The sequence below is a fragment of the Parasteatoda tepidariorum genome, chromosome 7 (assembly GCF_982258835.1).
Source record: "Parasteatoda tepidariorum strain Cologne lab strain chromosome 7, Ptep-v5.0, whole genome shotgun sequence".
Classification (NCBI taxonomy): domain Eukaryota; kingdom Metazoa; phylum Arthropoda; class Arachnida; order Araneae; family Theridiidae; genus Parasteatoda; species Parasteatoda tepidariorum.
Window position 1 is genome coordinate 66,763,283 of NC_141761.1, and position 25,722 is coordinate 66,789,004.

Below are 25,722 nucleotides of genomic sequence, written 5' to 3' on the forward strand. Positions count from 1 at the left end.
AATAATCGTACAACAATTTTGCTATCATTAGAAAACATTTTCCCTAATAGCGGAGCAAGTTGGCATAAATATGTAATTGAACTTTATGCCTAATATTTCAAGTCTGTTATTCCATTTCATTACCACAAAAAAGGAGTAAATTAACAAAGTGGATACAAGGCACATAAGTATTAAATTCCTTCCTATTTGTATATATTAATATTTTCTATTACTTTTTCTTAAGCATTTTCTACTACTATCATTTTCCCTTTCGTTTTTGCTTCCATAACTCTTTTTCAATTTTGTGCATTAAGGAACTTGCTCTTTGAGTCTAATATTTCTACCATGGATTTGAAAAGAAATAATAATTTAGCTCCTGGTAAAAGATATGTTAATAATTTCACTTATATAAACTATTTATAAGATATATAGAAATATAAAGTAATGTAAATATAAACATGATATCCTGAAAATTTCGGCGAAATTAAAAACGTCTAAACTTCTTTGATTTTCCCAAATTTTTTAAAAGAAAACTAGATCTTAAAAAAATAATATTTTAGTAAATATAAAAGAGCATAAGTAATGCAACTTATATTATCTTGTACTGGATAAGCTTTATTCCAATTTTTATAACGCATTCAAAATTAGGACTTAAAAAGCTGAAACAACGCGTGTGCGATAAGAATTATCTAGCTTTGTAATAACAAAACAACCAGGAATAAAAGTAGAGCCAAAAAAAAAATAAAGCTACCAAATTATTTATTTATTTATTTTGAAAATTTGGCAACCGTGTCTCTTTTTTTAAAAATATTGAATAGGATTAATATTTAATAGAAATAATATTGGGAGTACAAATTAGTTCGGTTCGTTTTTAAGAGATGGCTCTGCTGTTATGAATGTTTCATAGTGACAGCTGGTTTCGGTGGTTTCAGAGAGGTCAATATTATTCAGTTTATATCGCTTTGAGTTTCATACAAAAACCCTGTTTTTTACTTTGATGAGTGTGTCAAGCTTAGTAGTAACGAAGCACCATTTGCGGGAGGTTTTATGTTTCTGCTTTAATTGGAAGAAAATTGCAGCTGAAGAGCATAGAATTCTTGTAGAAGTTTATGGTGAAAATGCTCCAACTGATAAATCATGTAGGGAATGGTTTCGACGTTTCAACAATAATGGTGAATGAAGAGTGGTGAATAGTTTTGTATACTATGACCTGCTACAACCTGGGGATTCCATTACGGGCGATCGGTGTAGGCTACAATTGATTCGTTTGAGCCGTGCATTACGAGAAAAACGGCCAGAATACGAGCAAAGACATGAAAAAGTTATTCTTCTGCCTAATAACGGTCAGCCTGTTGTCGCAAAAGTCGTACAAAATTATTTGAAAACGCTCAAGTGGGACATTTTACCACATCCGCTGTATTCGCTGGACATTGCTCCTTCTGATTACTGGTTGCTCCGACCGATGCAGCATGATTTGGCTGATCACCAGTTCACTTCTTTCTTAGAAATCGAAAATTAGCTCCCAACTTGGATCGCCTCAAAAGACGAGACATTTTTTCGAGATGCAATTCGGAAATTGCCTAAAGGGTGGGAAAAAGTAGTAGCCAGCAATGGACAATACTTTGAATAATCTGTTCATTCATTTTATTCTGCAATAAATGCATTTTTTATCACAAAAAAAACGGACCGAACTAATTTGTACACCCAATAGAAAAATTTATTTATTTTCTCTGTTTCGCCGCGAAAGATAAGCCATAAAAAGCTAGTGATGACTTTCTAACTGAAACTTTTCTTGATGAGTTTCCAGGAATTTGTTTATCCTTCATTGAAATCACCATCCTTATTGGAAATACCAGTACGGAGAAGAGTAGCTTATAGAATGTCCATTAAAATTTCCAAATTCTAAGAAAAAAGAGTTAAGAATAAGGCTGAACCGTATTTTCTACGTTACATCCGGGCCGAGATAGCCTGCTTGGTAGAACGTTGGGCTCGTGTTCGTGAAAACGGGAGTTCGAATCCCGCTGCTCGAAAAATCCCCAACTATTAAATGGTGACTGGTGCACGATAAATCTGTCGGGGTCACAAAGTCCTCATAGTTCCCATAACAAATAAATATCTCTTAGGATACTGAATTGGATATTGATCGTTCTCTAGTTCCAATCAAAATTACGATCAGTGGATGAATGAGTGGATTGCGATTGCATCCTCCCTGTAAAATGGGCTGTGACGTAAGTGTGGCTGAAGTCGTATTCCTGGCCACTGAGAAAACCAGAAACGCACCCTTTGCCTTACGAATTTGTTTGATTTCAAGCAAGCTTGTTGACTGGCAAGTAATATAAGTAACAACTACAATGTTGCATCCTTTTTTTTGTCCATGTTTAGCATATTTATGTGTCGCTCTCGTATAGATGAAGAAAATTTAATTATGAGGTAGAGAAAAGGGTGATAGTGGAAGTCTTTTCAGTGTTCTAAATTTTATTTGAAAACTTCAATTACAATAATTATGCGTATTCTTTATCATAAAAAATATGTACAATTCAAATTAACGGTCTTCTCGTATCATTTCCTTCATCATACATTACAAGTTATAAGGTTAAAACATTTTAACAAAGAATTTTTGGAAAATTTAACACAAATTTTGAAAAATTGGTTAAACAATGGCATTTTATAAAAATAACAACATAAAGCGTCATTAATGTAAACACTTATCTATGCATTAACATAAATGTAAAATAAAAATTAAAGAAACATTAACTCACAAACAGAATTTCATGATGATTATTTATATACAAGTTCTTATTATTTGACCTTTATAGTCCCTAAAGAAAGTATTTTTGACCATTACAACAGTCTGTCAATTAAGTGATTATCACCAACAAATGAAAACAAGCATCACCGATTATGTTTAACAGTATATAATCGAACGTTGAACGATGCAGCTTTAAAGGAAGAACTATTTTCCCTCGTGTAATGATACATATCCTGGCGGAAGTGCCAAGTCGGAAGTCAAATATGGCAATCTCACTGTCGTAATGGTTAAAAGTTGAGTTGGTTGATAGGCTGGCTCTAACGGTCTACATGGGGTAGGGAGTCTCTCCAATTCTTGTTCGTTTCTAAAATATCGAGAATTTATAATCGTTTCAGGACAAGGATGAACTTGCGTGTAAAATGCAACATCTGGCTGAATGATGTTCTCGGAAGATAGAACTGGAACAAAATAAAAATAAGCATACTATTTATCAATACGCAAATTTGCAAAAATACAGAAGCACGAAAAATAATAAACAAAAATAAGAACAAATAACGTCAATGAATCTATCGATATATCAACAGCGATGTACATATTTTTCTTTTTCGAATCACAAGCACTTGCCAACACTATCGTTGTTATCATTGTTGTTATAAACACTATATTGTTTTGACACCTCTTGTTCTTGAATTAAAATAATTAAATCAAAAACAATGATCAAACGTTGATCGGTCCGCAGCGATAAAAAGGTTGGAGAACACTGCTCTAGGCAATAGCACTTTCATACGCAACCATCTCTCAAATCAGTAAAACTTAGATAAACAGTCATTTTTTTAATTAATAGCAATTACATTTTTCAAATAAATATCGCTTATATACACAAGCATTTCTCCTGGCAATCATTCATCTATTAAGTTCTCCAGTACCTTTGAGCAATCATTCTGAAAAAGTTTAGTCAGAATGTTTTGGAGAAATCATCTACTGCCTTTGCATATTTCATAATTTGAATAAAAATTGTATCATGGGCAAACTATTATCCTTTAAAATATTTCATAAAAAATTGTGCATTTTTTACAACTGTAAGATTCACGGTGGCTGAGGGGTTTTGTCGATGAAAAGGACAGGGATTCGATCTCCAGGAGCGACCTGAAGTCCTCTCAGCTTCAAATCAGCCATTACAAATCAATCATTCAGTCTTAACCTTTGTGGCGTAATTACCATTACAAATATTAAATACTAAATCACTAGTATATAAGACATGTTAACTCGATTATATCGTGAGGTACCTTTTGATAGATGAAAGTTGACATAGTCGATAATTAATTCTCCTCATTGGTGACCTGCGGACGTGATATGAACTCGCTAACATGATGGAAGGTCCACATTAAACAGTTGATTTGCTTAATATAAACAGCTCAAAGAAAATAAAAATAAGAAAAAAAAGATCCGGTGAAGTAAATAAAGTCTCCAGGTAATAAACGATATAGAAAAAAAATGAACAAAATGCTATAAACAAAAAATGAAAGGAAAAAAAAAATTAGCGAAATGCTACAAAAAAATTAAGAAAATACAATGAGCAAAAATTGATATAAATAAATAAACTGCATGAATCAACTAGTGGTATTCTTCCATCGAATTCTATCACAGATAAAATTCTGGAAGAGGAGTAATGTGGCGTAACTACCACGACAAATATTAAATACCGAATCACTAGTATACAAGACATGTTAACTCGATCCTGTCTTGAGATACCTTTCAATAGATGAAGGTTGACATAGTCGATAATTAATTCCCCACACCTTCATGATCCCCTGGTCCACGACGGGCTGTTATGGGAACACTGTAATTTACAAATTTGGGAATAAAAACGTTAGTGTTTGAAATTACAAAAAATAATAATTAAAATAAATAGGTAAATAATAGGATTTTTTAAGACAAAAATTGCTAGTGTTGAATAGCATTTAATACAGAGTCAAGGATTGTTTCAAGTCATTAGAATCTACAAACACAATCTCAACCAATAACACTTATAAAGGCATGCATAGAATACTAAGCTATTTATAAATAGATTGTATTTTTTCTCCCTTTATTTTAACACAAATTAATTAGAAAAAATTGCATCCTATATCGGATTTTTGACACTCAATCCTTAATTCCACATATCTGCAATTTCGAAATAAAACACAGAATTGAAAGAACTTTATTTTTGAGAAATCAAGCAAACTACCTCAAAGTCAATGCCGGTCATCAAACTAATACAGTTTCTTTACAATTGAGAGGATTGTAATGAAAATTCTGTGCGTCATTACATTCACGGTACTCTGAATATGAGCTATAAACTTGTGAAGGTATAGGCAAAGGTTACTATCGTTGAACCACTTATTTTTGGGAATGGATTTTGGCTTCAAATTTGATGATTAAATGAAGTTATTTATCTATCAAATTTGGTCAAACTTGCGACAAAATAATGGAGATGGGCCAACGGAAGAGGTAACCCAATTGCAGTAATTTTTACCTAATATCTCAGACAGTCCAATTTATAGCATGCCTATGTTCTCTAAATTTGGTTGCCATATTTAGATTTTTTTGTCTTCTTTTTTTCTATTAAGAGTATGAAAAAAATTAATTCTTTTATGAGAAATGGATATTAATTAGGTGAAAATAAAGTATGATCATTGGATGAGCAATGAATACGTCAAAGAATGATTATTGGATTAGCAATGAAAATTGAAAAAAATGTGGGTTTCCATGATGGGTTGTTTTCTTTTTTTCTTTTTTTTTTAAAAAAAAAGGAGTGGGGGAAATGTAGTGTAATATAATTATAAATTTACTTGTTCCTGGATAGTGCGATGTTAAATTTTCTGGAAGACGAACTACAGCTGTCTTGTAAGGTTTCCTCCAACACAACAAACATAAAAATATTAGAGCAACTATGGTGCATATGACTGAGATTGTAATAATCCTGAAATTAAAAATCAACATCAATATAAGTGAATGCTGTTACTCATAATACAGAACAGAGTAATGGTCTATTAAGACCATGAACCAAATATTCAAAATAAATATAAAAAGAGTACTTTATTAAGCTTCCCTTGTTTCTCCTCATGTTGTTTAGAAAATCTAAAAAAAAATCTGAACATAATTGTAATCCAAATCCTTTTGTCTAAAGATGGTTTCATGCGAAACATAATTTTTCTATTTTTTTTCCTTTACTATTTCATTTAATAATGGTCTAAGTTTACATTCGTAATGTTAAATGAAAAATGCAGATTTTTTAATCAATTCAGCAGAATAACTTTTAAGTGCTGAAATTTTGAAAAAATTATAATTTTAAATTCTTATTTCTCAACAACATTTGAACCAATTCCGTTCAAATATAAGATTTTGGCAGTTAAAGTTGCACTGTTTAATATTATGTAAAAACCATGTGTACCTTACAATTCAAAACTTTTTTTTATCTGCTATTAAATAAAATGATAAAAAAATGATAAATAAACTTTGATAAATATATTTGCATGAAATTATAATTTATTAATTTATTTACTGTTTCGTATTTGCTTGAATTATGGAAAGCAAATACCCATTAGTGAAACTCAACAAACTAAAACAATTTACTTATTTTTTTATGAACAAATTCGAACAATTTTATTTCATAGTTTTGAAGCCAAAATAGGCGTCAATTTACGAGAGAAAAACAATTTAGTAATAACCGAAGTACATTTTAAGCTTCACCAGGCGTGAATTAGGAAAACAAAAGTGATTTGAAACAGAGAATGTATTGTTGCCAAAGAAAGAAGGAAAATAAATGCATTTTGTCCTGATTTTCTTCCAAGGCCACTGCGGTTTTTCTAGTTTTTTTCCCCATCTTATTTATTTTTCATTTTCTATTTCACTCTTGGCTACCGGGGTTTTCCTAGTTTTGTTTTTCAACTTTTTCAACTTCCGTTGGCAACTTTGCATTTCGTTTTCTCATTCATGCCTAGTAAATCTTAAGAACGTGCACCTATTTTTGAAATCTCGAAACATGTCAACATTTATTACTATCTTCATATTTCTTAAGCCAATGAAGTATTTATCATAAAGTATACAGAGTTACATTTGGGCCTTGATTATTATTTTGATCATAATCTTATTCTTGTAGAACAAATTTTAAAAGGGACAATGCGGTTCTTAAAAAGTAGGAAAACTGTGTTTTAACATTTTAATTATGAAGTTTTCTTTAATTTTAAAAATGTAATTTCGAAACTTAATATTTTGTAACCAGATACTTGGATTTATTGAAAGGGAATATAGTGGTGAATATAAATGTAATAAGATACATTTTATCTTCCTAGTTTTGGTACCACTATTTCAGTTTCTTAAAGACTTTGTGTTCAAAAGGATACTACGTCCTGAGTTATAAAACTAGCTTTTAAATGAAAGAAACAAACAAAGAAATTATTATAGCGATATTTGGTGATAAATGTAGCTGATCATAAGTAAAGAGGTTGAGTGGCATTTCATGGTGAATTAGCGAAAATCAGTTTCAGAATGTATGAATGCAACAGGATTTATTCGCAAAGGAAACTAAACTTAAATATTTGGCGGAATGAAACAATGTTTAACAATAAATCATGCAATGTTCTTAATCATAGATATTTCAATATTTTTAAAATACCACATAGCATTCACTAATTTCTACAATTACAGAAAAAAGATCTTAAATTATATAAAATCCTGTAAATGGACATTACAATTATAATCTCTTCCAAACCCTCTACATTTTTACTACAATCTCTAGCTTTTTTTTCTTTTCTTTTTTTTGACTCTTTAAACCTTTTTGCTCTGCAACTCTGTATATAATTATAATAATTTATCCAAATTTGGTTTTAGACTGTAATCATAACAAAAATGAAGTTAAAACAACATAGCCACCATTACTGTCATACAAAAAGTTCTTGTATTCAAATTCTAAAATCTTTAAAAATCATAAATAGTTTAATGAATTCAAATTTTTGTTTCGAATGAGATTAAAGAGGAAACAATCTTTCCTTTATGATCAGAAATCAGCTCAAAAATTATCTGTTTCCTAGAAACTTTGAGATATTTTTCTATTAACTATTAACTATGAAATCAACCATAAATAAATAGACCTTTCCGAACTAACACAGAACGTTGAATGAAAAAGCTTCTGTTCTTATTTTATTCTGCTTTTTTATTGTCTCAACTTGGTCGCTTAACAACGGAGAAACATTAAGCATCGTCACAATACAAAGCTTTCTATACCTTACTTGGCTGGGGTGTACTATATGCAAAGTAAAAATCGGACCTCCTTTAATAACTTTTGATCTAATGATCTTCACGTTTTAGGACTAGATCTTAATGGCTCGAGGCAGTGACCTCAGATACGCTAATTAAAAAAGTTACAAAATCAGACACAGAAACGTACTTCCTCTGAATTAACATACCTTTTTTCAACGGATTTGGACTTTTGATCCCCAAAATTTAAAGAGTAGTAGCAATCTGGGAAATATGGTCCCCATAGTTTGGTCGAGAGAGCAATTCAAGGTTTAGATCTCTTAATATTAATTTTGCTTTTTGTGCATTTCGTCATATCTCTTGAATTTTTTTAGCGAATTCAAAAAGCTTTACAGACAGTTATAATATTTGTTTATCCAAAGATAATTCCATGCAAAAAATACATTTTAGTAAATATTTATTATTTTTTATTATTTTATTAAATAATAGTTGAATAATCTTTGAATTGAAAGGTATACAGTTTTTTATATCATTTTAAAGTATGCAAATTCACGTGGTAAAATACAAAATTTGAGCAAAATCGGTTGAATAGTTCCTGAAAGACGAATTTTAAATTCACGACTTTTTCAAAATTTGATTTCTCAGAAACTATTCAACCAATTTAGCTCAAAATTTGTATTTTTTCATTTAAACTTACATATTTTAAAATTATGTAAAAAATTGTATATCTTACAATTCAAAATTTTTTCTACTATTACTTGATAATATAATAAAAAAGGAATATTTTTTAATATTTATTTTTTGCATAGAATTGTCTTTGGATAAACGAATTTTGCAATTGTGGGCGAAATTCGCTTAAAAAGTTCTCAAGATTAGGCAAAACACTCAAAATTAAAATTAACATTAAGGGGTTCAAACTTTGGAGAGCTCTCCTGACCAAATTATTGGGACCATATTTCCCAGATTGCGATTATGCCCTATATTTTGGGAGTCAAAAATCCGGATCCGTCTTAAAAAAGGTATGTTTATTCAGAGAAAGTACGCTTTTGGGACTAATTAGAGTAACTTTATTTTAAGTTACTCTAATCTGCATTTATTAATTAACATATATGAAATCACACCCTCGAGCCATTAAGATTGAGTCCTAGAATGTGAAGATCCGATTATTAAATCAAAAATTAATCTGGGTAATTCCTTTTTTGCGCACTGTACACCTATGATGTTCAGAGCCTCCTGAAACGATCCCAGTGGTCCGTTATTTGAACTCTGGTGTCAGTAAACAAACATCTTTCTCACCCATTTTCCCTTCTACATCAGATTTGAGAATACGCATCTTCTTAAAAAATTAGCATATTCTGTTTCAAGTTTAAATACATGAATGTTTCAATTTCGACTATTTTTCGGAGCTATTTTGACAGAGATTTTCACACAATTTTAAAAAATTATATTTTACAGGGAACTACTGTCTGAAAAATTTAATTGAACGCATAAACATAAAAAATAATATTTGTCCAAATGAATACTTATATAAGAGGGGGGGGGGTACCTTTGACCATCTTTAATTTACTCATTAAATTTAAATAATATACATAAATATAAGCGATAACATGTGATTGTTCATCTAAAATAATAAGTTACTCAAGTTGAGCCCAAACCGATACTGATATCAAAAGTTTTTACCTCATGAATTTAAATTTATTATTGTCAGGTTAGGACAAAAAATTTCTGTTTTTTTTTTTTTTTTTCTTTTTTTTTTTTTTTTTTTTTTTTTTTTTAATTTTATTGATTTATAGACATTGCAGTGGTGGGTTCTTAAGGCGAAGAAACATATAAATATTTACAATGCACTCTTCAATTTACATCAAATAAATTTTGAAAGGTAACAAAAAAGTGTCCTCTAAATATTTACATTTAAGAAAAATGGATAGTAATAAGTGGTCTCTAATGAAAAAATCCATTCTTTAAAAAAATAGATTAACAATTACAAGAATCAGAAACATGTTAATTATACATAGAATTACAAGGAAAATGTGCGAAGCAAGTAAGCATTCTAAATAACTTTAAATCTCTAGATCGTATTTCCAAGTACTATGACTCAATCTTAATGATTCGAAAACATTAACCTTAAATATTTTAATTACTCAGTGCGACAATATTTTAAATTACTGAATCAGAATAATATAATATATGGTATGTATATAATAATGTATAGAAAGAATATGGTCATTCTCTTAATATAGATACTTTTTCTTTAATGGATTTGGATTCTCGATCCTAGAAATATGGAAATAGCCACAGTCTAGAAAATATAGTCCTAATAATTTAAACAGGAGGGGATTAATTTTTCTTTTTGCGTACTTCGCCGTGTTCCGAGAATTTTTCAAGCGATTTGATAAATTTTGGAACACAACTCTAAAATCTGTTACGTAATTTAAAATTGCTACTGCCCTTTCCCCATAATTTTAAGATCACGAATACAAATTCACCGAAAGAGGTATTTTTATTCAGAAAAAGTGCATTTTTGAGTCTAATTTCGTACTTAAAATATCGTCTGCTCTATTTAATTAGTATATTTAAGGTTAGAAAGCATTAAAATTACGATTTACGCGAAGCATTAAGACCGAGACAGTATAGGATAATCCGATCATAAGACTTAAATTTAGATAGAGTGTTTACTGTTTGGCACACTGGTTTATCGTATAAGAAAGAATAAATAATTTAAATGAGAAAATACTCAATTCTGATCTAATTGGAAAATAATAATTATTAAAATACATAGGAAATGCATATTACAAATATTATTCAATTAGACTAAATTTAAGAGAATAATAATAAATATAAGATATTAGACATGAAGCTAAATATACAAGATGTAATATATAGGAAATGTACAAAAAATCACATAAAACTATTTTAGATAAACATATTTGTCTGATTAATTGCATGAAATAAAAGAAGACAATTTTATGTGCCATATCACAGATTTATAGATATATTTCAATTTCTTACCAAAAATACCATTCGCTATAAATTGGTGAGAATGAATAAATTTCTGGATAACTGCTCTCTGGTGCTAGAGCCGGTGGCTCTGTTTCTGTTCCTGTGAGAGATAGAAAAAAATTAAATAAAATAATGTATGAGAACAATAATATTAAAAAAAAATTCTAATTTTACAGTAATCGATAAAATCTATAAAAAGAAAATATGTTTTTTGAAATTTTCTGTGCAGTCGATGCAGCAGCAAAAAGCATTGGATTGTCAGTCAACGATGAAAAAACTAAATTCATGGCAATAACAAACAGAATCACAACTCTATGACCACATCAAATTACTGAATAGGAGTTTAAACAAGTAGTTCAATTTAAATATTTAGATACAATAGTAAACAATAATAATGACATAAAAATTTTAAGTAAATATACAATCAACATGGCTAACAGATTTTATCATGGATTAAGAAATCAGCTCAAATCAAAATGCATAAATTGAGTTCTAACCTGGTGTTCAGCTTAAGCAACGATTACTGAGCAATTAACAAAATAGATGAAGAGAAACTGATGAGTTTTGAGAGAAAAAAATAAGAAAATTTTTTGGTGCAGTAAGAGAAAGCGAAACCTGGAGAATTTGTTACAACCATGAGTTACAATCAAAATACAAAGGACCTAACATAGTAAAAATGATCAAGATTTCTCAAATTTGGTGGCTAGGACATGTATTTCGATATAGCGATGAAAATCTTGTTAAAAAAATAACCTTCCAAACACCAGAGATAAAAAGAAAAAGAGGAAGACCTAGATCAAGAAGGTTAGATAGAGTAGAGAAGTGGTTAAAGGACTTGGGAGTCAATAGATGGAGAAATATAGCATCAAATAAATATAGAGGGGATACACTGACTCAGACGGCTCTTACCGGTAACCGGCTGTAGTATCTAAGAAGAAGAAGAAGAAAAAGAAAATTTTGAAAATACTATCTTTGAAATTACGAAGGGTAACATAAAATTTTACTATCAAATAAAACTTTATTTTATTGTAAGATCAATATTGCAGTCGCTGCAATATCCCAGCGTCGCAACGGGGAGAAAAAACACGAGCGTCTTTTGTTTAAGCGATCGGCTTTCTAATCTGATGTTCATCTTAATTTTTTTTGCAAGATTTTTTTCATATTATTTTACAATTATGCTTCTATTCTTGCTAGATTTTTCACAAAGCATTTTAAATGTTTATATCTATTTATTTTTATTATACATTTTTGATTATATGTATTATTTATTTTTTAAATATTTAATTTCTTTTATTAATAATAATGAAAATTATTTGTCCATTGCATGATATATACACAGAAATTCATGGAATTTATCAATTCTGTTTTGGGACAGTTGGGAAATCGGGTAGTATTTTGAAAACTATCTGGATGATTTCCAACGTGCACTGTTAAAATTTCTCGAAAAAGATGATTAAATGACAATTTATTTTATTGTTATTTTACCATATTCAAATAAAACAATCAAATAACCATAAATAAGGTGGTATTCAAACTGTTAGCTGTGAGAAAAACAGTTTTTTTAACTACTTTCACCAAAAACAGTTAAACAACCAGAATTATGTCGCACCAACTAAACACACCAAACGATGGTAGTGACTTAACAATTACGAGATTATTAACAATTATATTAAATAGTATAATTAATAATAATTTAAAAAATGATCTACGAATTCATCAGAAGGATATAATAAAACATTTAAGAATAAAAAAACACGTTAATTTTACTTTAATTTCTCTTTTTGTGAATGAAATTTATGCTTCTTTGACCTTCAAAACATAAGAACTAATTATACATTAAGTATGCTAATTAAGAAATAACTTTCATTATCATTTAAAATTTTATGTAACGTAATTGATTAAGATTAAGTATAATAAAAAATTATCAAGAAATAACATTCATTATCTTTTTGGAATAAATTTTGGTTTCAGCGTTACGTTATTCGTTAGGTTAAATATAAGTTATTTAACAAAAACAGTGTTCCGTACATCTACGAATTCGGTATAGAAAAATTATATGAACGAATATTTTATTAAAAGAGGCATTTAAATTTAAACATCGAAAATGGAGAATGCTTATATCAAGCATATATTATTTGGGAATTATTTTTGTCTCTGAAGTACTAATTTTGGCATATTTTAGAAACCATCAAATTGAAACGGTAAATTGTTTACTATCGAGTACGAGAAGATGTAAATTAGTTGACGTTCACATTCTGCTTAACATCTTAATTAATATTAGTTCTTTGCTACAAAAGGTATGCTCGTTTTTAGTTGCGTCTTTTATTTTATAGCCGTCGTTGAACAGCCGACCCAATTTTGAGTTTACGGCTGCCAATGTTCAACTCCGTAGCCTTGTAATTTTGAACTCAATCGAGAAGACAAGGGAACTCCTGGATCAAATATTGAGAGTAAATATTTTGCCTTCGGAGAGGACTTTTTTGATGGAATTAACCCGCATTTGCGTAACATGGAGAGGAAAACCTTCCATAGTTAGTCTGACGGCAAGGGGACTCTAATCCATGATCCGTCAACCTCTAAAGAAACTCTACGTCAGCACTGTGGTCACTGCGAGACAGGTGCAGATTCGTATCGTGGCAAACGTTCAATCCCCTGAGCCATCACGGCTCTTTAGTTGTGTATTTAAAATAATTTAGTTTATGCATCTGACAACTATATTCATTATACTGATAATAATAATTAGTTTCTATCCGCGTTTGCTTCATTAAGCCTAATTATAATTTTGTATTAATGTTCTCTTTGTGCTAACTGCATGGTAGATTTATAATTAATTTTATTTCATGAATAGTTGAATGTTTGTATTCTAAATTAAATTTTCTTCTTGTAAATTGTTTCATGGAAATATATTTACTTACTCTTATTTGTATTACATCTCTTAGTCATTATAAATTTTGATGTTACTGTACATCAAAAGTTGTAACAACAGCTTTAAACCAAAAAAGGGTTATGAAAGATTCCTGGTGTTTCCCTCCACCTATTATTCTCTGGTGTTTCCCTACACCTACTATTCTTGGTGTTTATCAACATCTACTTTTCTTGGTGTTTCCCAACATCTACTTTTCTTGGTGTTTCCCTACACCTAGTATTCTTGGTATTTGCTTAAACTGAGAACTATCCTTATTGCTTACCACTTTTAGTGTAAATTAGTTGCCACCAGTTAAGTTTCGGAAATACACTATTTTTCTTTACAGTGCAGAAAATTATAAGAAAATGATCTTCCTTACCATTCAATGTATCCAGTGTGGAAATGTCTATGTCTTAACATCTGCCCTGTGTTTTTGAAGAAGCTGCCTTTTTAGTCATGGATTCATCTTAGATGTTTCCCATAATGGACTACAAACAAAGTCACTTTAAAACACCTTGTTAGAATGCGAGACATGTCACAAATTCTGTGAAACAAAACAAACATTAATTTACAAGCGTTTATCGGATTTCAACTTACTAACATTACTGACATTCAAAATAAATTTGAATAAAAGAAACTTTGAGATACCGATGAATGACGATTGATTCTCGGTTTGCACCAGTTATGATACTGACGAAAAAATACCAACACAGTAAAATAATCCAGATTAAATCACGATGTGAAGTACCGGCAAAGTAAAATTCATTTTTACCGTAAAATGATATACCGTAATTTTCATAGTTATATTTATTTAATTAGGGTGATTCAGTGATTTTACGGTAATTGTTACTGTAAAAATTACGGTACAACAGATTTTTTGTTCCGGAAAAAATGGATTATACGGTAAAACTGAATTTGCACCTTGAGTGCCGATACTTTTTACTAAATTTGCACCTTGAGTGCCGATACTTTTTACTAAATTTGATCCGCAATTTTTTACAGTATTGACAAATATGTGTATGTTAGAATCTTATTACCGTCTGATTAATCGAAGATTTTCATGGTTTGCATCGAAGAAAGTTGAGAAAAACAATAAGTTTCATTATAGACATATGAAAAGAGGGAGGGGGAAATAATAATTAAAAAAATAACAAACAACAGTTTTTTGAAAAGAAAGAAACAAGGATTAAATTTTATCTAAAAAAACCGGAAAAAATATATATAATCTTTCATCAGCCCACACGATTATATCCGCAAAACAGAGTGGTTTCTGATATTGTATGAATAAAGCCAAAGCAATATATATATACAGTCAAACCCCGCTATAGTGAACATGGTTTATAGTGAACTCCCGGATATAATGAACGAAATGTTCGGTCCCGTGCCTTGCTATACATGGATAATGTTATTTTTTGTGGATATAGTGAACCAAAAAAGTGAGGAAGTTGGATATAATGAACTTTTTTCTGTCTTCAGCTGATTTTTTTTCTTTTTTTTTTTTGTAATGATTTTGAAATTTCTACTTCAAAATAAATACACATGCCGATTTTTAAAACCATCTACAGAGGGGAATGTAGCGATAAGCATTTTTTCTTGTTTGCTTCTTTTATCTCACTTTCTTATCCCTAATGCACCTGTGCAGATGATTCACCTGTAAGGTGTCAGTGGGATCAATATTAATTTTCTGTCAGAGGGAGTGAGTAATTATTCATAATTGGTCTAAGGGTTGGACACTAATATGTGTTGATAAGGCCATCATTTCAACTCCTTTTTGCTCTCAGTTCAGTTAAAATAAATCCTGCAAAGAAGTGTCTCAAATTTAACTATGGCGAGCAGTAAACTTAAGACGTTCTCCATTGATGATAAAATGGACATAAACAGAAAAATTGAAAATGGATGCAATGAAGCTGATGTTTCCAGGGAATATAAACTATCCAAATCGGCAGTTTGTAACATACGGAAAAATACGCAATTAATAACTTCTGCTCATGAAAAAAAATTCAGATGGCAGAAAAAAAATTGAGAAAAGCAGATCACGGGGATATTGAAGAAGCATTACTGAAAAAGTTCACCAATCGAAGAAGCCGCAATCTTCTAGTATCTGGACAAATGTCGATGAATTTGCTAAGCGATTTTGTGATACTACTTTAATGGCAGGTTAGACAGGTTTAAAAAGCGGAATAACAGAAATTCAGAAAAAATTATGTGAGAGTCGGGAAGTGTTTCCATATCTGATGTTGAGCTAAAGATTACTAATTTCTTTTTTGTACGTAAGAGGCTGAGTAATGAAAAATAACACTACTACATAATATTTTTCAGTCATTTATTTGAATAATGCGTAATAAAAGGGAGCAGTTTGGGAACCATCAGTTAAATTGCCTGCGTAGCGGATATAGTGAACTCCCGGTTATAGTGAACCAAAATTTCGGAAAAATATATATATTATATATATATTCGGTCCAAAATTTCGGTAAAATATATATATATATATATATATATATATATATATATATATATATATATATATATATATATATATATATTGAGAGATACCGGTATGTGTAAGTTTCCTTGAATTCGCTATTCGCTTTATATATTAAAATTTTGTATTTTATTCTGTATTTTTTTTGTTTTTTACTTTTTTTTTTATTGTTTTCTATATATTTTGCTTAATATGTTTTATTTTGTATTTTTTACATAAACTGTTATATTTTCGTTTCCACTTTTTCTTTGGGGGGGGTTCTCCTAACACTATTGTATTGATATATTTTGCTTTGGTTATATTTAATACAATATTTGATAGCACTCCTTTTTATGGATATATTCGTGTGAGCTGATGAGGAGATTATATCGTTTTCTTATTTTGTTTTCCGACTTTTTAATTTCTAATTATTTTTTTTAACAAAATTCTTAAATTCCTTTTTCTTTTTCTCACTTCATAAATCTTTAATGTATGTATATATATATATATATATATATATATATATATATATATATATATATATATATATATATATATATATATATATATATATATATATATATATATATATATATATATATATATATATATATATATATATATATATATATATATATATATATATATATATATATATATATATATATATATATATATATATATATATATATATGTTTCAAGATATCGAATTTACCAAGATGAAAATTCGATATCTTGGAATCTAAATGTCACGTCGCACATTAGTATTTCATTGATCAATATATTCTATTTGCATTCTTCTACTAAATGTAACAGGAGTAAACGCCTAGTAAAAGATAGGCCAAGAAATCTAGGTCTCTAAAGTACAAATATATTTCAACTCAATTTATTAAAATACTAGGACATGAAACCGCCTTTCTTAGTCAAATGGATTGTGGAAATTAATATTTTTTCATTGATAGCAGTGAATTACCCTCCTTCTATTCTTGTGGGTTTACGGGTCATGTACCTTTCTTTTTTTCTTCGAAATATTTTGATCTTAACAGTTGCGTAGCAACCGGACAGTACATTTCCTCTTTTTTGGATAAGATCAAAATATTTTTAAGTAAACGAAAGGAAGTATGATACATGTATTCAGATATTTCTTTTACGTCATCAGTTAAATATATTTTGCATCCATAAGCAATTTCCGTAAGCTTAATCAATCAAATCACTTTTCATAATGTTTGAAATAAATGTGAATGTGATGTTTAATACTTTCACTTAACTATATTTTTTGAATAATATTATAAACTACGAAACTTAGATTTTAATATTAGGCTGTTAAAAAAATTTCTGCAACACTTGTGAATATTTCCACTTTTAAGAATTTTCATTTTGTGTTGTTGTTTTTTGGTGTTCTTAGTTTAATCTTTCATAAACAGTTCCGCAACACTTGTGAAAATTTCCACTTTTATGAATTTTCATTTTGCGTTGTTAAGTTTGGTTTGTTTTTTTGGTTTTTTGGTTGCCTTCTAAATGACTTTAGATAAAACTGAACTTCTGCTTTTTATTCGTTATAGCTATAAATGAGATCTTTCAGCGGAGAATGCTGCAAGGGTGTTGCAGAACTATTTTAACAACTTAATATTGAAAGTATTTTTGCAAATATTTTAAAAATAGATGACTTTTTAACAAACCTATTAATTATATTAATCATATAGTGAATTCTGATATGAGAAATTATACCAAAAGCTTCATAAGGGATAAAATTTACGAATAATTGAGTATAACCAACCTTTTAAAGCCAGAGGTTATGTATTTCAATTAAGATTTTAAGATGGAATCATTCGAAAAATTTTACATTTTATTTTATCACATCTTTTAAATTTTTCAATAAATATAAAATTACATCTAAAAGTACATCTTGCTGTTCATGTATAGAGTTACATCCTGTTACATCTAGAGCAACAGAAAATATTTCCAAAAAGAATTTGAACATTTAAAATTTTCTAAATTAAAAGAAATACCAAAGATTCTGAAAGGACAGATTCAAGAGTGTTTAAAGTTTCCTTCTTATAATGCTTTTAAGCGTTATGGCATGAACTTGTACTTACTGATATAACCACAAATATTCTAACTGAACCAGATGGCTTCGTGTATTGCTCTTAAGCGTTATAGCATAGGCTTATTCTTACTGTTGAAACAAAAAACAATTTAACTGAGCAGAGTATCTTCTTGTAATGCTCTTCAGCAAAATGTATGACATAAATTTGTATTTACTGACATTAAAAAATAATTCAGACGAGCCAGATGGGTTGAGATTTTAATGGCACGACATGGGATTAGAAACTTTGCCTCTATTACAGTGAATTCATGGATATGGCTAGGTTATGATATGGGCAGTTTTCCATGGAAGAGCTAAGACTAGTTACCAAGATACACTTGCAGACAACTTTATCAGATTAAGAGACAAAATGATTAGACAAACCTTGATGTTTTTGAAAGATAATGATCTAATCCATAAATCTCAGACAACAACAAAATGTTTATCAGAAAACAATGTAAAGAAATTGAAGTTTCCTGCCTAAGAACTGGATTTAAATCTCATGGAAAACTTGTGGTTGGGGTTTTAGTTATAAATGTTAATTCGACTAAAAAGCAATATGCAGTAAAATCTTCAAAAAGCGAATACAACATATTACTACAAATTTTCAGGATGGTAATAAAAATCGGCATGTTCCGAGTGCTCAAAAATATATGCACAATCTCAAGACTCGCCAGACGTAAATGGGAAAAACAAAAGTGATTTGAAATCTAAAATAATGAAAAATAACTGTGGGGAAGAAAAAAAACGTGATTACCGGGAGTGAAAGTGAAAATTAAAAGTAACTAATGGTGGAGAAACAAAACTATAAAAACCACGGAGGTTAGCAAAGGCTAAACAGGGTAAAATGCATTTCTACCAGCTATGAAGTGGTGGCAAGGAAATCATGTTGTAAGCAAGAGAATTGGCATTCATATGAAGAGCATCAAGATGAGCTGATGTGGCATAAATGAAAAGAAGTTTGGCCTTATCAGTAAGTTTTGAGTAAAAGAGAAATAACAGTGTTAATTATATAACTAGTTAGAACTTCTTTAAAAATAAAATGTAAGTACAAATAATCAAACAACTGCTTAGCACTTTCAAACAGTGATACAAATGCTTGATTATACACTGTGAAAAATTCCGGATCAAATTACGGTATAAAGTATCTGCGCTTTAGGTGTGTAAATTCGTGTAGTAAGTAGTAAGTATGGATCAGAAGGTGAATTAACTTATCAATAAACACGAATTCACATAATAAACAAACTTAACAAATTTTATTATTAAATATAACAGATGTGTAAAAATATGGCAAGAAAAAGAACGATAATTGTTTTTCTTTATAAAAAGCAAGCGCGTGGCTAGATAATGATTGCACGCGACAACTGGTAAACGGTTTCAGCGCAGTGTAAGTATTTAACGATAGGTGGCGGTCGCCACACCATCTCCCCTTCTGGAAAAAAATAATTAAAGTTCTAATTCCTCAGTTAGCTTTTTTGGGAAGTGTACTACTCGTCCAAAACGAGTCTTTTTTATGGCAGCAGGAATTCGATCATTTTCAGTTGGTCGTAAAACAGGAGCATTTTGTACCAATTTGGAAGAAATATCTGGCGGTTCTGCTAAATCAGAACTATCTGAGAGTAAATGAGCTGGTTTTACTCTATCAATTGACACTACACAGTTTTTACCTTTTATTCTGATAGTGAAAGTTTTGTCGTTACGACTGTAAACTTCATAGGGTCCAGTGTAGGGTGTATGAAGAGTTGGTTTTACTGCATCAACTCGTAAGAAAACATGTGTGCAAGCAACCAAGTCTTTGAAAACAAAAACATGTCTTTTGTCGTGAGAAGAGGTCGGAACTGGCTTAAGATCGTGTAGGTGACGATTCAATTTTTGCAAAAACATATTATCGACCTTCTCTATTTCCGAAGAGGTAAAAAATTGTCCCGGAAGGCGCAGATTCTCTCCATAAACCAACTCAGCTGGAGAACATCCCAAATCCTCTCTATACACAGAGCGCAATCCAAGTAACACAGCAGGTAAAGCAAAAGTCCAGTGGATTGAGGTATGACACATAATGGACTGCTTGAGAACCCTATGCCACCTTTCTATCATTCCGTTCGCTTGAGGATGATATGACGTTGTATACGAAAGACGTATACCAAAGTTTTTTGCTAACGTACGAAATAGTTCACTTCTGAACTGAGATCCTCGATCAGTTGTTATACCTTCAGGAATCCCATATCTAGCAAACCAATGAGTGTAAAGAGCTTGAGCAACTGTCTCGGCTTGTATATTTGTCAACGGTACTGCCTCAGTCCATCTCGTGTACCTATCGATACATGTGAGACAATATGAAAACCCTTGTGAAGAAGGCATAGGTCCAACTAAATCAATGTTTATATGGCTAAATCTTTTGCTTGGAACAATAAATTCTTGCAGCGGCGAGTGAACATGGCGAGAAATCTTTGCTTTTTGACATGCTATGCATGATTTGGCTAGTTTTGCGATTTCTCTTTTCATGTTTGGCCAAATAAAACGATCAGTAATTAGCTTCACAGTAGTTTTAACACCAGGATGAGCAAGGTTATGCAGGGCATCAAATACTTGGGTACGAAATTTTTCAGGAATAAATGGACGAATGAATTTAGTGGACGTATCACAGAATATGAAATTTTCACTGTTGGGTATTGGAAGTTGTTGAAGTTTAAGGCTAGAATTTGTATCAGATAAAATTTGTTGCAATTCGGGATCATTTTTTTGAGAATGAGCGATTTCATCGAAGTTCAATGATTGAGGGAACTTAATGCTGTTGATTCTTGAAAAGGCATCTGCAACAGGATTTTGTGATCCGTCAATATGTCGAATGTCACTTGTAAATTGAGCAATGAAATTTAGATGGTTAATTTGCCGAGGTGAGAGTTTGTCATATTTTTGATTCAAGGCATGAGTTAAAGCTTTATGATCAGTGAAAACGATGAAGTTTACTCCTTCTAATATGTATCGGAAATATTTAATAGCTGCAAAAATGGCTAAAAGCTCTCGGTCATACGTGCTGTACTTTTGCTCTGTCATGCTAAGTTTACGAGAGAAAAAACCAAGAGGCTCCCAACTATTGTCACTGGTTACTTGTTGAATCGATGCTCCAATGGCCTTATCAGACGCATCACACATTAATGCAAGTGTTGCTTTAGAATCAGGATGGGCAAGAAAAGTTACATTTTTTAGCTCTTCTTTACACTGAGTAAAAGCATTTTCTGACTCTTCTGACCATACTAAAGGAGTCTTGTCATTTTTCTTTGTGACACCCAACATACCATTTAAAACAAATTGTTTTTCAGCAGCTCGAGGAAGAAATCGTCTGTAAAAGTTAATAATGCCAAGGAATCTACGAAGTTCATTAACAGTTGAAGGTTTGGGAAAATTCTCAATTATTTGAATTTTTTCAGGAAGTGGAGTTATACCTTTTTGGTCAATGAAGTGACCCAAAAATTTAACTTTGTCAGTAGCAAACACGCACTTAGATAAATTTACCTTTAAATTATGTGCCTTCAACCTACGGAGTACTTCATCTAGATGTAACAAATGCTCTTCAATAGTGGAAGAAGCGATGAGTATGTCATCAATGTATACGAAACAGAAGTTCAAACCCTGAAGGATGTGATCAAGGAGTCTCTGCATGGTCTGGGCGGCATTTCTTAACCCAAAGGTCATGTAGTTAAATTCAAATAAACCGAAGGGAGTTATAATAGCGGTTTTCTTTATATCGTCTTTATGCATTGGCACTTGATGGAATGCTTTTTTTAAATCCAAAGTGGAAAAGACGGTTTTTCCATACAAATTCGAGGAAAAGTCATGTAAGTGACGTATGGGATAATTATCCGGTACTGTCTTTGCATTTAATGCCCGAAAATCCCCACAAGGTCTCCAAGATCCATCTGATTTTTTAACTAAATGTAGAGGACTACTCCAACAACTATTATATCACTTACTTGCGCCAAGATTTCAGTTTCGATTGATGCAACGACAATATGGTACTTTGTATTGTCTTGGGTTATTCCACTCGTAATGAATTGCGATTCGACTTGCGAAAACCAGATGATAGGATTATCTTTCCAAAATTGTGGACATTTTACTGCAACTCGAGCCAATTCAGTAGTGCCAGTTTCACTTTCATTCGTGTTCGGCATAATTCACAGTTCGTGTCACCAATATAAATTCTCTGTCCGGGTCACCAGTGTAAATTCACGTCCGGGTCACCAGTGTAAATTCGTGTAGTAAGTAGTAAGTATGGATCAGAAGGTGAATTAACTTATCAATAAACACGAATTCACATAATAAACAAACTTAACAAATTTTATTATTAAATATAACAGATGTGTAAAAATATGGCAAGAAAAAGAACGATAATTGTTTTTCTTTATAAAAAGCAAGCGCGTGGCTAGATAATGATTGCACGCGACAACTGGTAAACGGTTTCAGCGCAGTGTAAGTATTTAACGATAGGTGGCGGTCGCCACAGGTGCATCATAAATAAAATCCATTTTACAGTAAAATATTATACCGTATTTTTAGCAGTTGCATTTATTGAAGGTATCCAACTAGTTTCAGCAACTTTTCTTTAAATATTAATGTAAAATTTTTAAAAAAAACTAATTTATATGTTTTTTTATGTGTAAAAACTGATAAAACTAGCAACAAAATTTTTTTTTTTTAAATGGCTGTTTTTAAGTAAAAATGCATTTTTCGCTTATACGCTAAACACTGTAAAAAATTCAATCGCCCCAAATCAAAAAAACGTTTGAGAATTTTACCATAATCTGATCCACAATCTTACCATAATCAGTACTAAAAAATGTGTTTGTAACCAAAATTTGATGTGAATCATCATGAAAATAAATGATCGATCATTTAACCGAATTCGAATACAAAAAAAAGATGTGGCGCAGCATTTACATACAGTAGTTAAAGCTTAGCATTTACAGACAGTAATATTTTTGTACCATAATCTTACCATAATCTGTACCAAAAAATGTGCTTGTATCCAAAAATAGTTGGGAATCATATTGAGAATAAAATAACGACCATTCAACTGGATCCGAATAAAAAAATAGCTCGATGTGACGTAGACAAACGTACAGACAGTAGTTCAAATGTAGCATTTACTGACAGTAGTACTTTTTACCATAATCTGACCCATAATCTTACCATAATCTGTACTAAGAAATGTGTTTATATCCAAAAATTGTGAATTATCATAAAAATAAAAGAATGACCATTCAACCGGGTCCGACTAAAAAAAAATAGCTCCATTTGGCGTAGCATTTACAGACAGTTGCTTAAAGCACCCTTATTATTGAGTTCTCTACAAAAACATAATTAAATGTCAAGGTTTCAGGGTAGGCTAACCATCCATTAAGTTTTTGGTCATCCAAGTCATACCAAATCCTATAAGTCTCCAATGTCATTAAAAGTCTTAAGGATATGCAACGAACATTAAAAGTGAGTGTAAGAAGTTCTAAAATGAGGTACTTAGAATTCGGAGCAAGTTCCCTAAAGGGTGGGGCCAAACGGGGGCACAATATCGATAGGAATATCATTACTTCGAACAAAAGCACCTGGATTTCTATTAATAGATCATAAATGAAATGATCTGTGAAAGTGTTTTGAGCTATGAAATGTTATCTATGACTGCTTTTGTGAAAAATAATGCATAAAATATATATATATGACGGCTGCATGAAAAATAATTAACTATTAATAACACTGGGAAACGATTTTTTGTTGCACTTATACAAATACTTGATCTTGCCTAATTCGGGTGTGGGGACTTCAAATCTGAAATAATTTATGCCCCAAAATGTACAAATGCTTTAAATGTCAGTTTTAGTATAGTTTTCATTGAAATATATAAGTTTAAACATGTTATAAATAACAGAGGGTAGCTGAATAGTGCGGCAAGTTTCTAGGAGAGTTAGGGAGCATCATCAGAATTAGAATTGCTTAAGAACCCTTGTCCGGAAGCGTTTTAGATAATGATGAAATTCGGTGAGATTGTAGTTGTATGGTATAATTGAAAATTATGATGAAATCAGAATTGCAATAATAATAAAAATTTTATTCAGTAATAGTTGTACAGGTCGAGATAAAAAAATTAAAGAATATTTTATACAAAAGACTTTTTAAGTGAGATAATAAATTTTGTATAATAATATTAGCAAGGACAGGCCATAGGAGATAAATCACCCACGACCAGCCTAATCAAAAGTCAAACTAAAAATTGATTGAAGCGTTCTAACAGACAGTTAGGAGCATGGGAAGAGATCCATGGTTGGCGATTTGTCGAGAGATTACATAGCCAAGAAAATAAAGTCAACCCTCTCCCCTCCGTAATCAATATAAAATTTTAAAAAAATTGCCGAAAGCATATCTCTAACTAAATAGTATAACCATGTAACTGAAACATTTTTGCGGTAAGAAATAATGAATAAAGAGTTATAAATAGAATTATGTTTTCGATTTAATCGCGACAGTGAATTAATGAGTCTTATAATAGTATTGAAATAAAAAGTTAGCCGTTACATTGATTGTTGCGAAAAGAATGAAATATTTTATATTCGCTTTTTATAAAAAATAATAGAAATTAAATAATTGGTTTAATTTAATTTCGAAACAATTAAGAATGATTAAAAAAATAAATCAAAGCTAGGAGTGAAGAATGCTCTCAATGTTTTAAATAAAAAAAATTGAAAACAAAAACAAAATTTTTTTACTTAACTTTGCTTTTAGTCTGAATAACAAATTTAAAAGAACTAAATGCTTGCATTATAATTGGAACCAATTACGGAAAAGCGGAGAATTTTTTTAAAGAAAGTGAGTTGTTAATGGCCACTGGTATGTAAATTAGCTACCAGAAAATGTCGTCATACGCTGCTAAGAGCACTTCTACTGCTCAGACGTACATGTGCCCTAACTCTCTTAGACGTTTGTCGTGTGGCGTCATCAAAGACTCATCACATCGAACGTCACACAGAACGTCAACTTCATTAAAATGCAACGAGGTTGGAAGAAACCGATTTCTCAAGATGCAAATCAGCTTTCCCGGACTGCGCGCGCCTGCACTCAAGAAGGATAAAAACCAGCTCACCGACGATCAGTATGCCACTTCGACTTCAGCTCTCTCCCGGAGATGTGTGCAGTACCTAAGCCACCTTGTCCCGAATTACTGATGTCTTCCTACTTACTCTGATGATAGACTTTATTTTGTACAACTCTTTTTAGTATTTTAGTTGTTTATGAAGGAAATAAACTAAGTTATAGTTATA

The 25,722-nt window shown here is 30.7% G+C and overlaps 1 protein-coding gene across 1 annotated transcript; it reads right to left on the reverse strand.

The window, feature by feature from the left end:
• Positions 1–2,794: 2,794 nt before the first annotated feature.
• On the reverse strand, positions 2,795–13,909 carry LOC107445426 (uncharacterized). Its single transcript, XM_016059812.4, has 4 exons — positions 13,882–13,909; positions 10,976–11,066; positions 5,560–5,690; positions 2,795–3,186 (listed from the first exon to the last, which is right to left on the reverse strand). Exons 1-4 carry the CDS (start codon positions 13,907–13,909, stop codon positions 2,933–2,935), a joined length of 504 nt encoding a protein of 167 aa, XP_015915298.1. The 3' UTR covers positions 2,795–2,932.
• Positions 13,910–25,722: the final 11,813 nt, after the last annotated feature.

Excerpts from the sequence above, each read along its gene's own strand:
- LOC107445426 (XM_016059812.4), bottom strand. The coding sequence starts at position 13,909 with ATGACTAAGAGATGTAATACAAATAAGA. Across the intron at positions 5,691-10,975 it reads TATAGCGAATGGTATTTTTG|GATTATTACAATCTCAGTCA; the intron begins GTAAGAAATTGA and ends TTTTAATTTCAG. Across the intron at positions 3,187-5,559 it reads ATCGCACTATCCAGGAACAA|TTCTATCTTCCGAGAACATC; the intron begins GTAAATTTATAA and ends ATTTTGTTCCAG.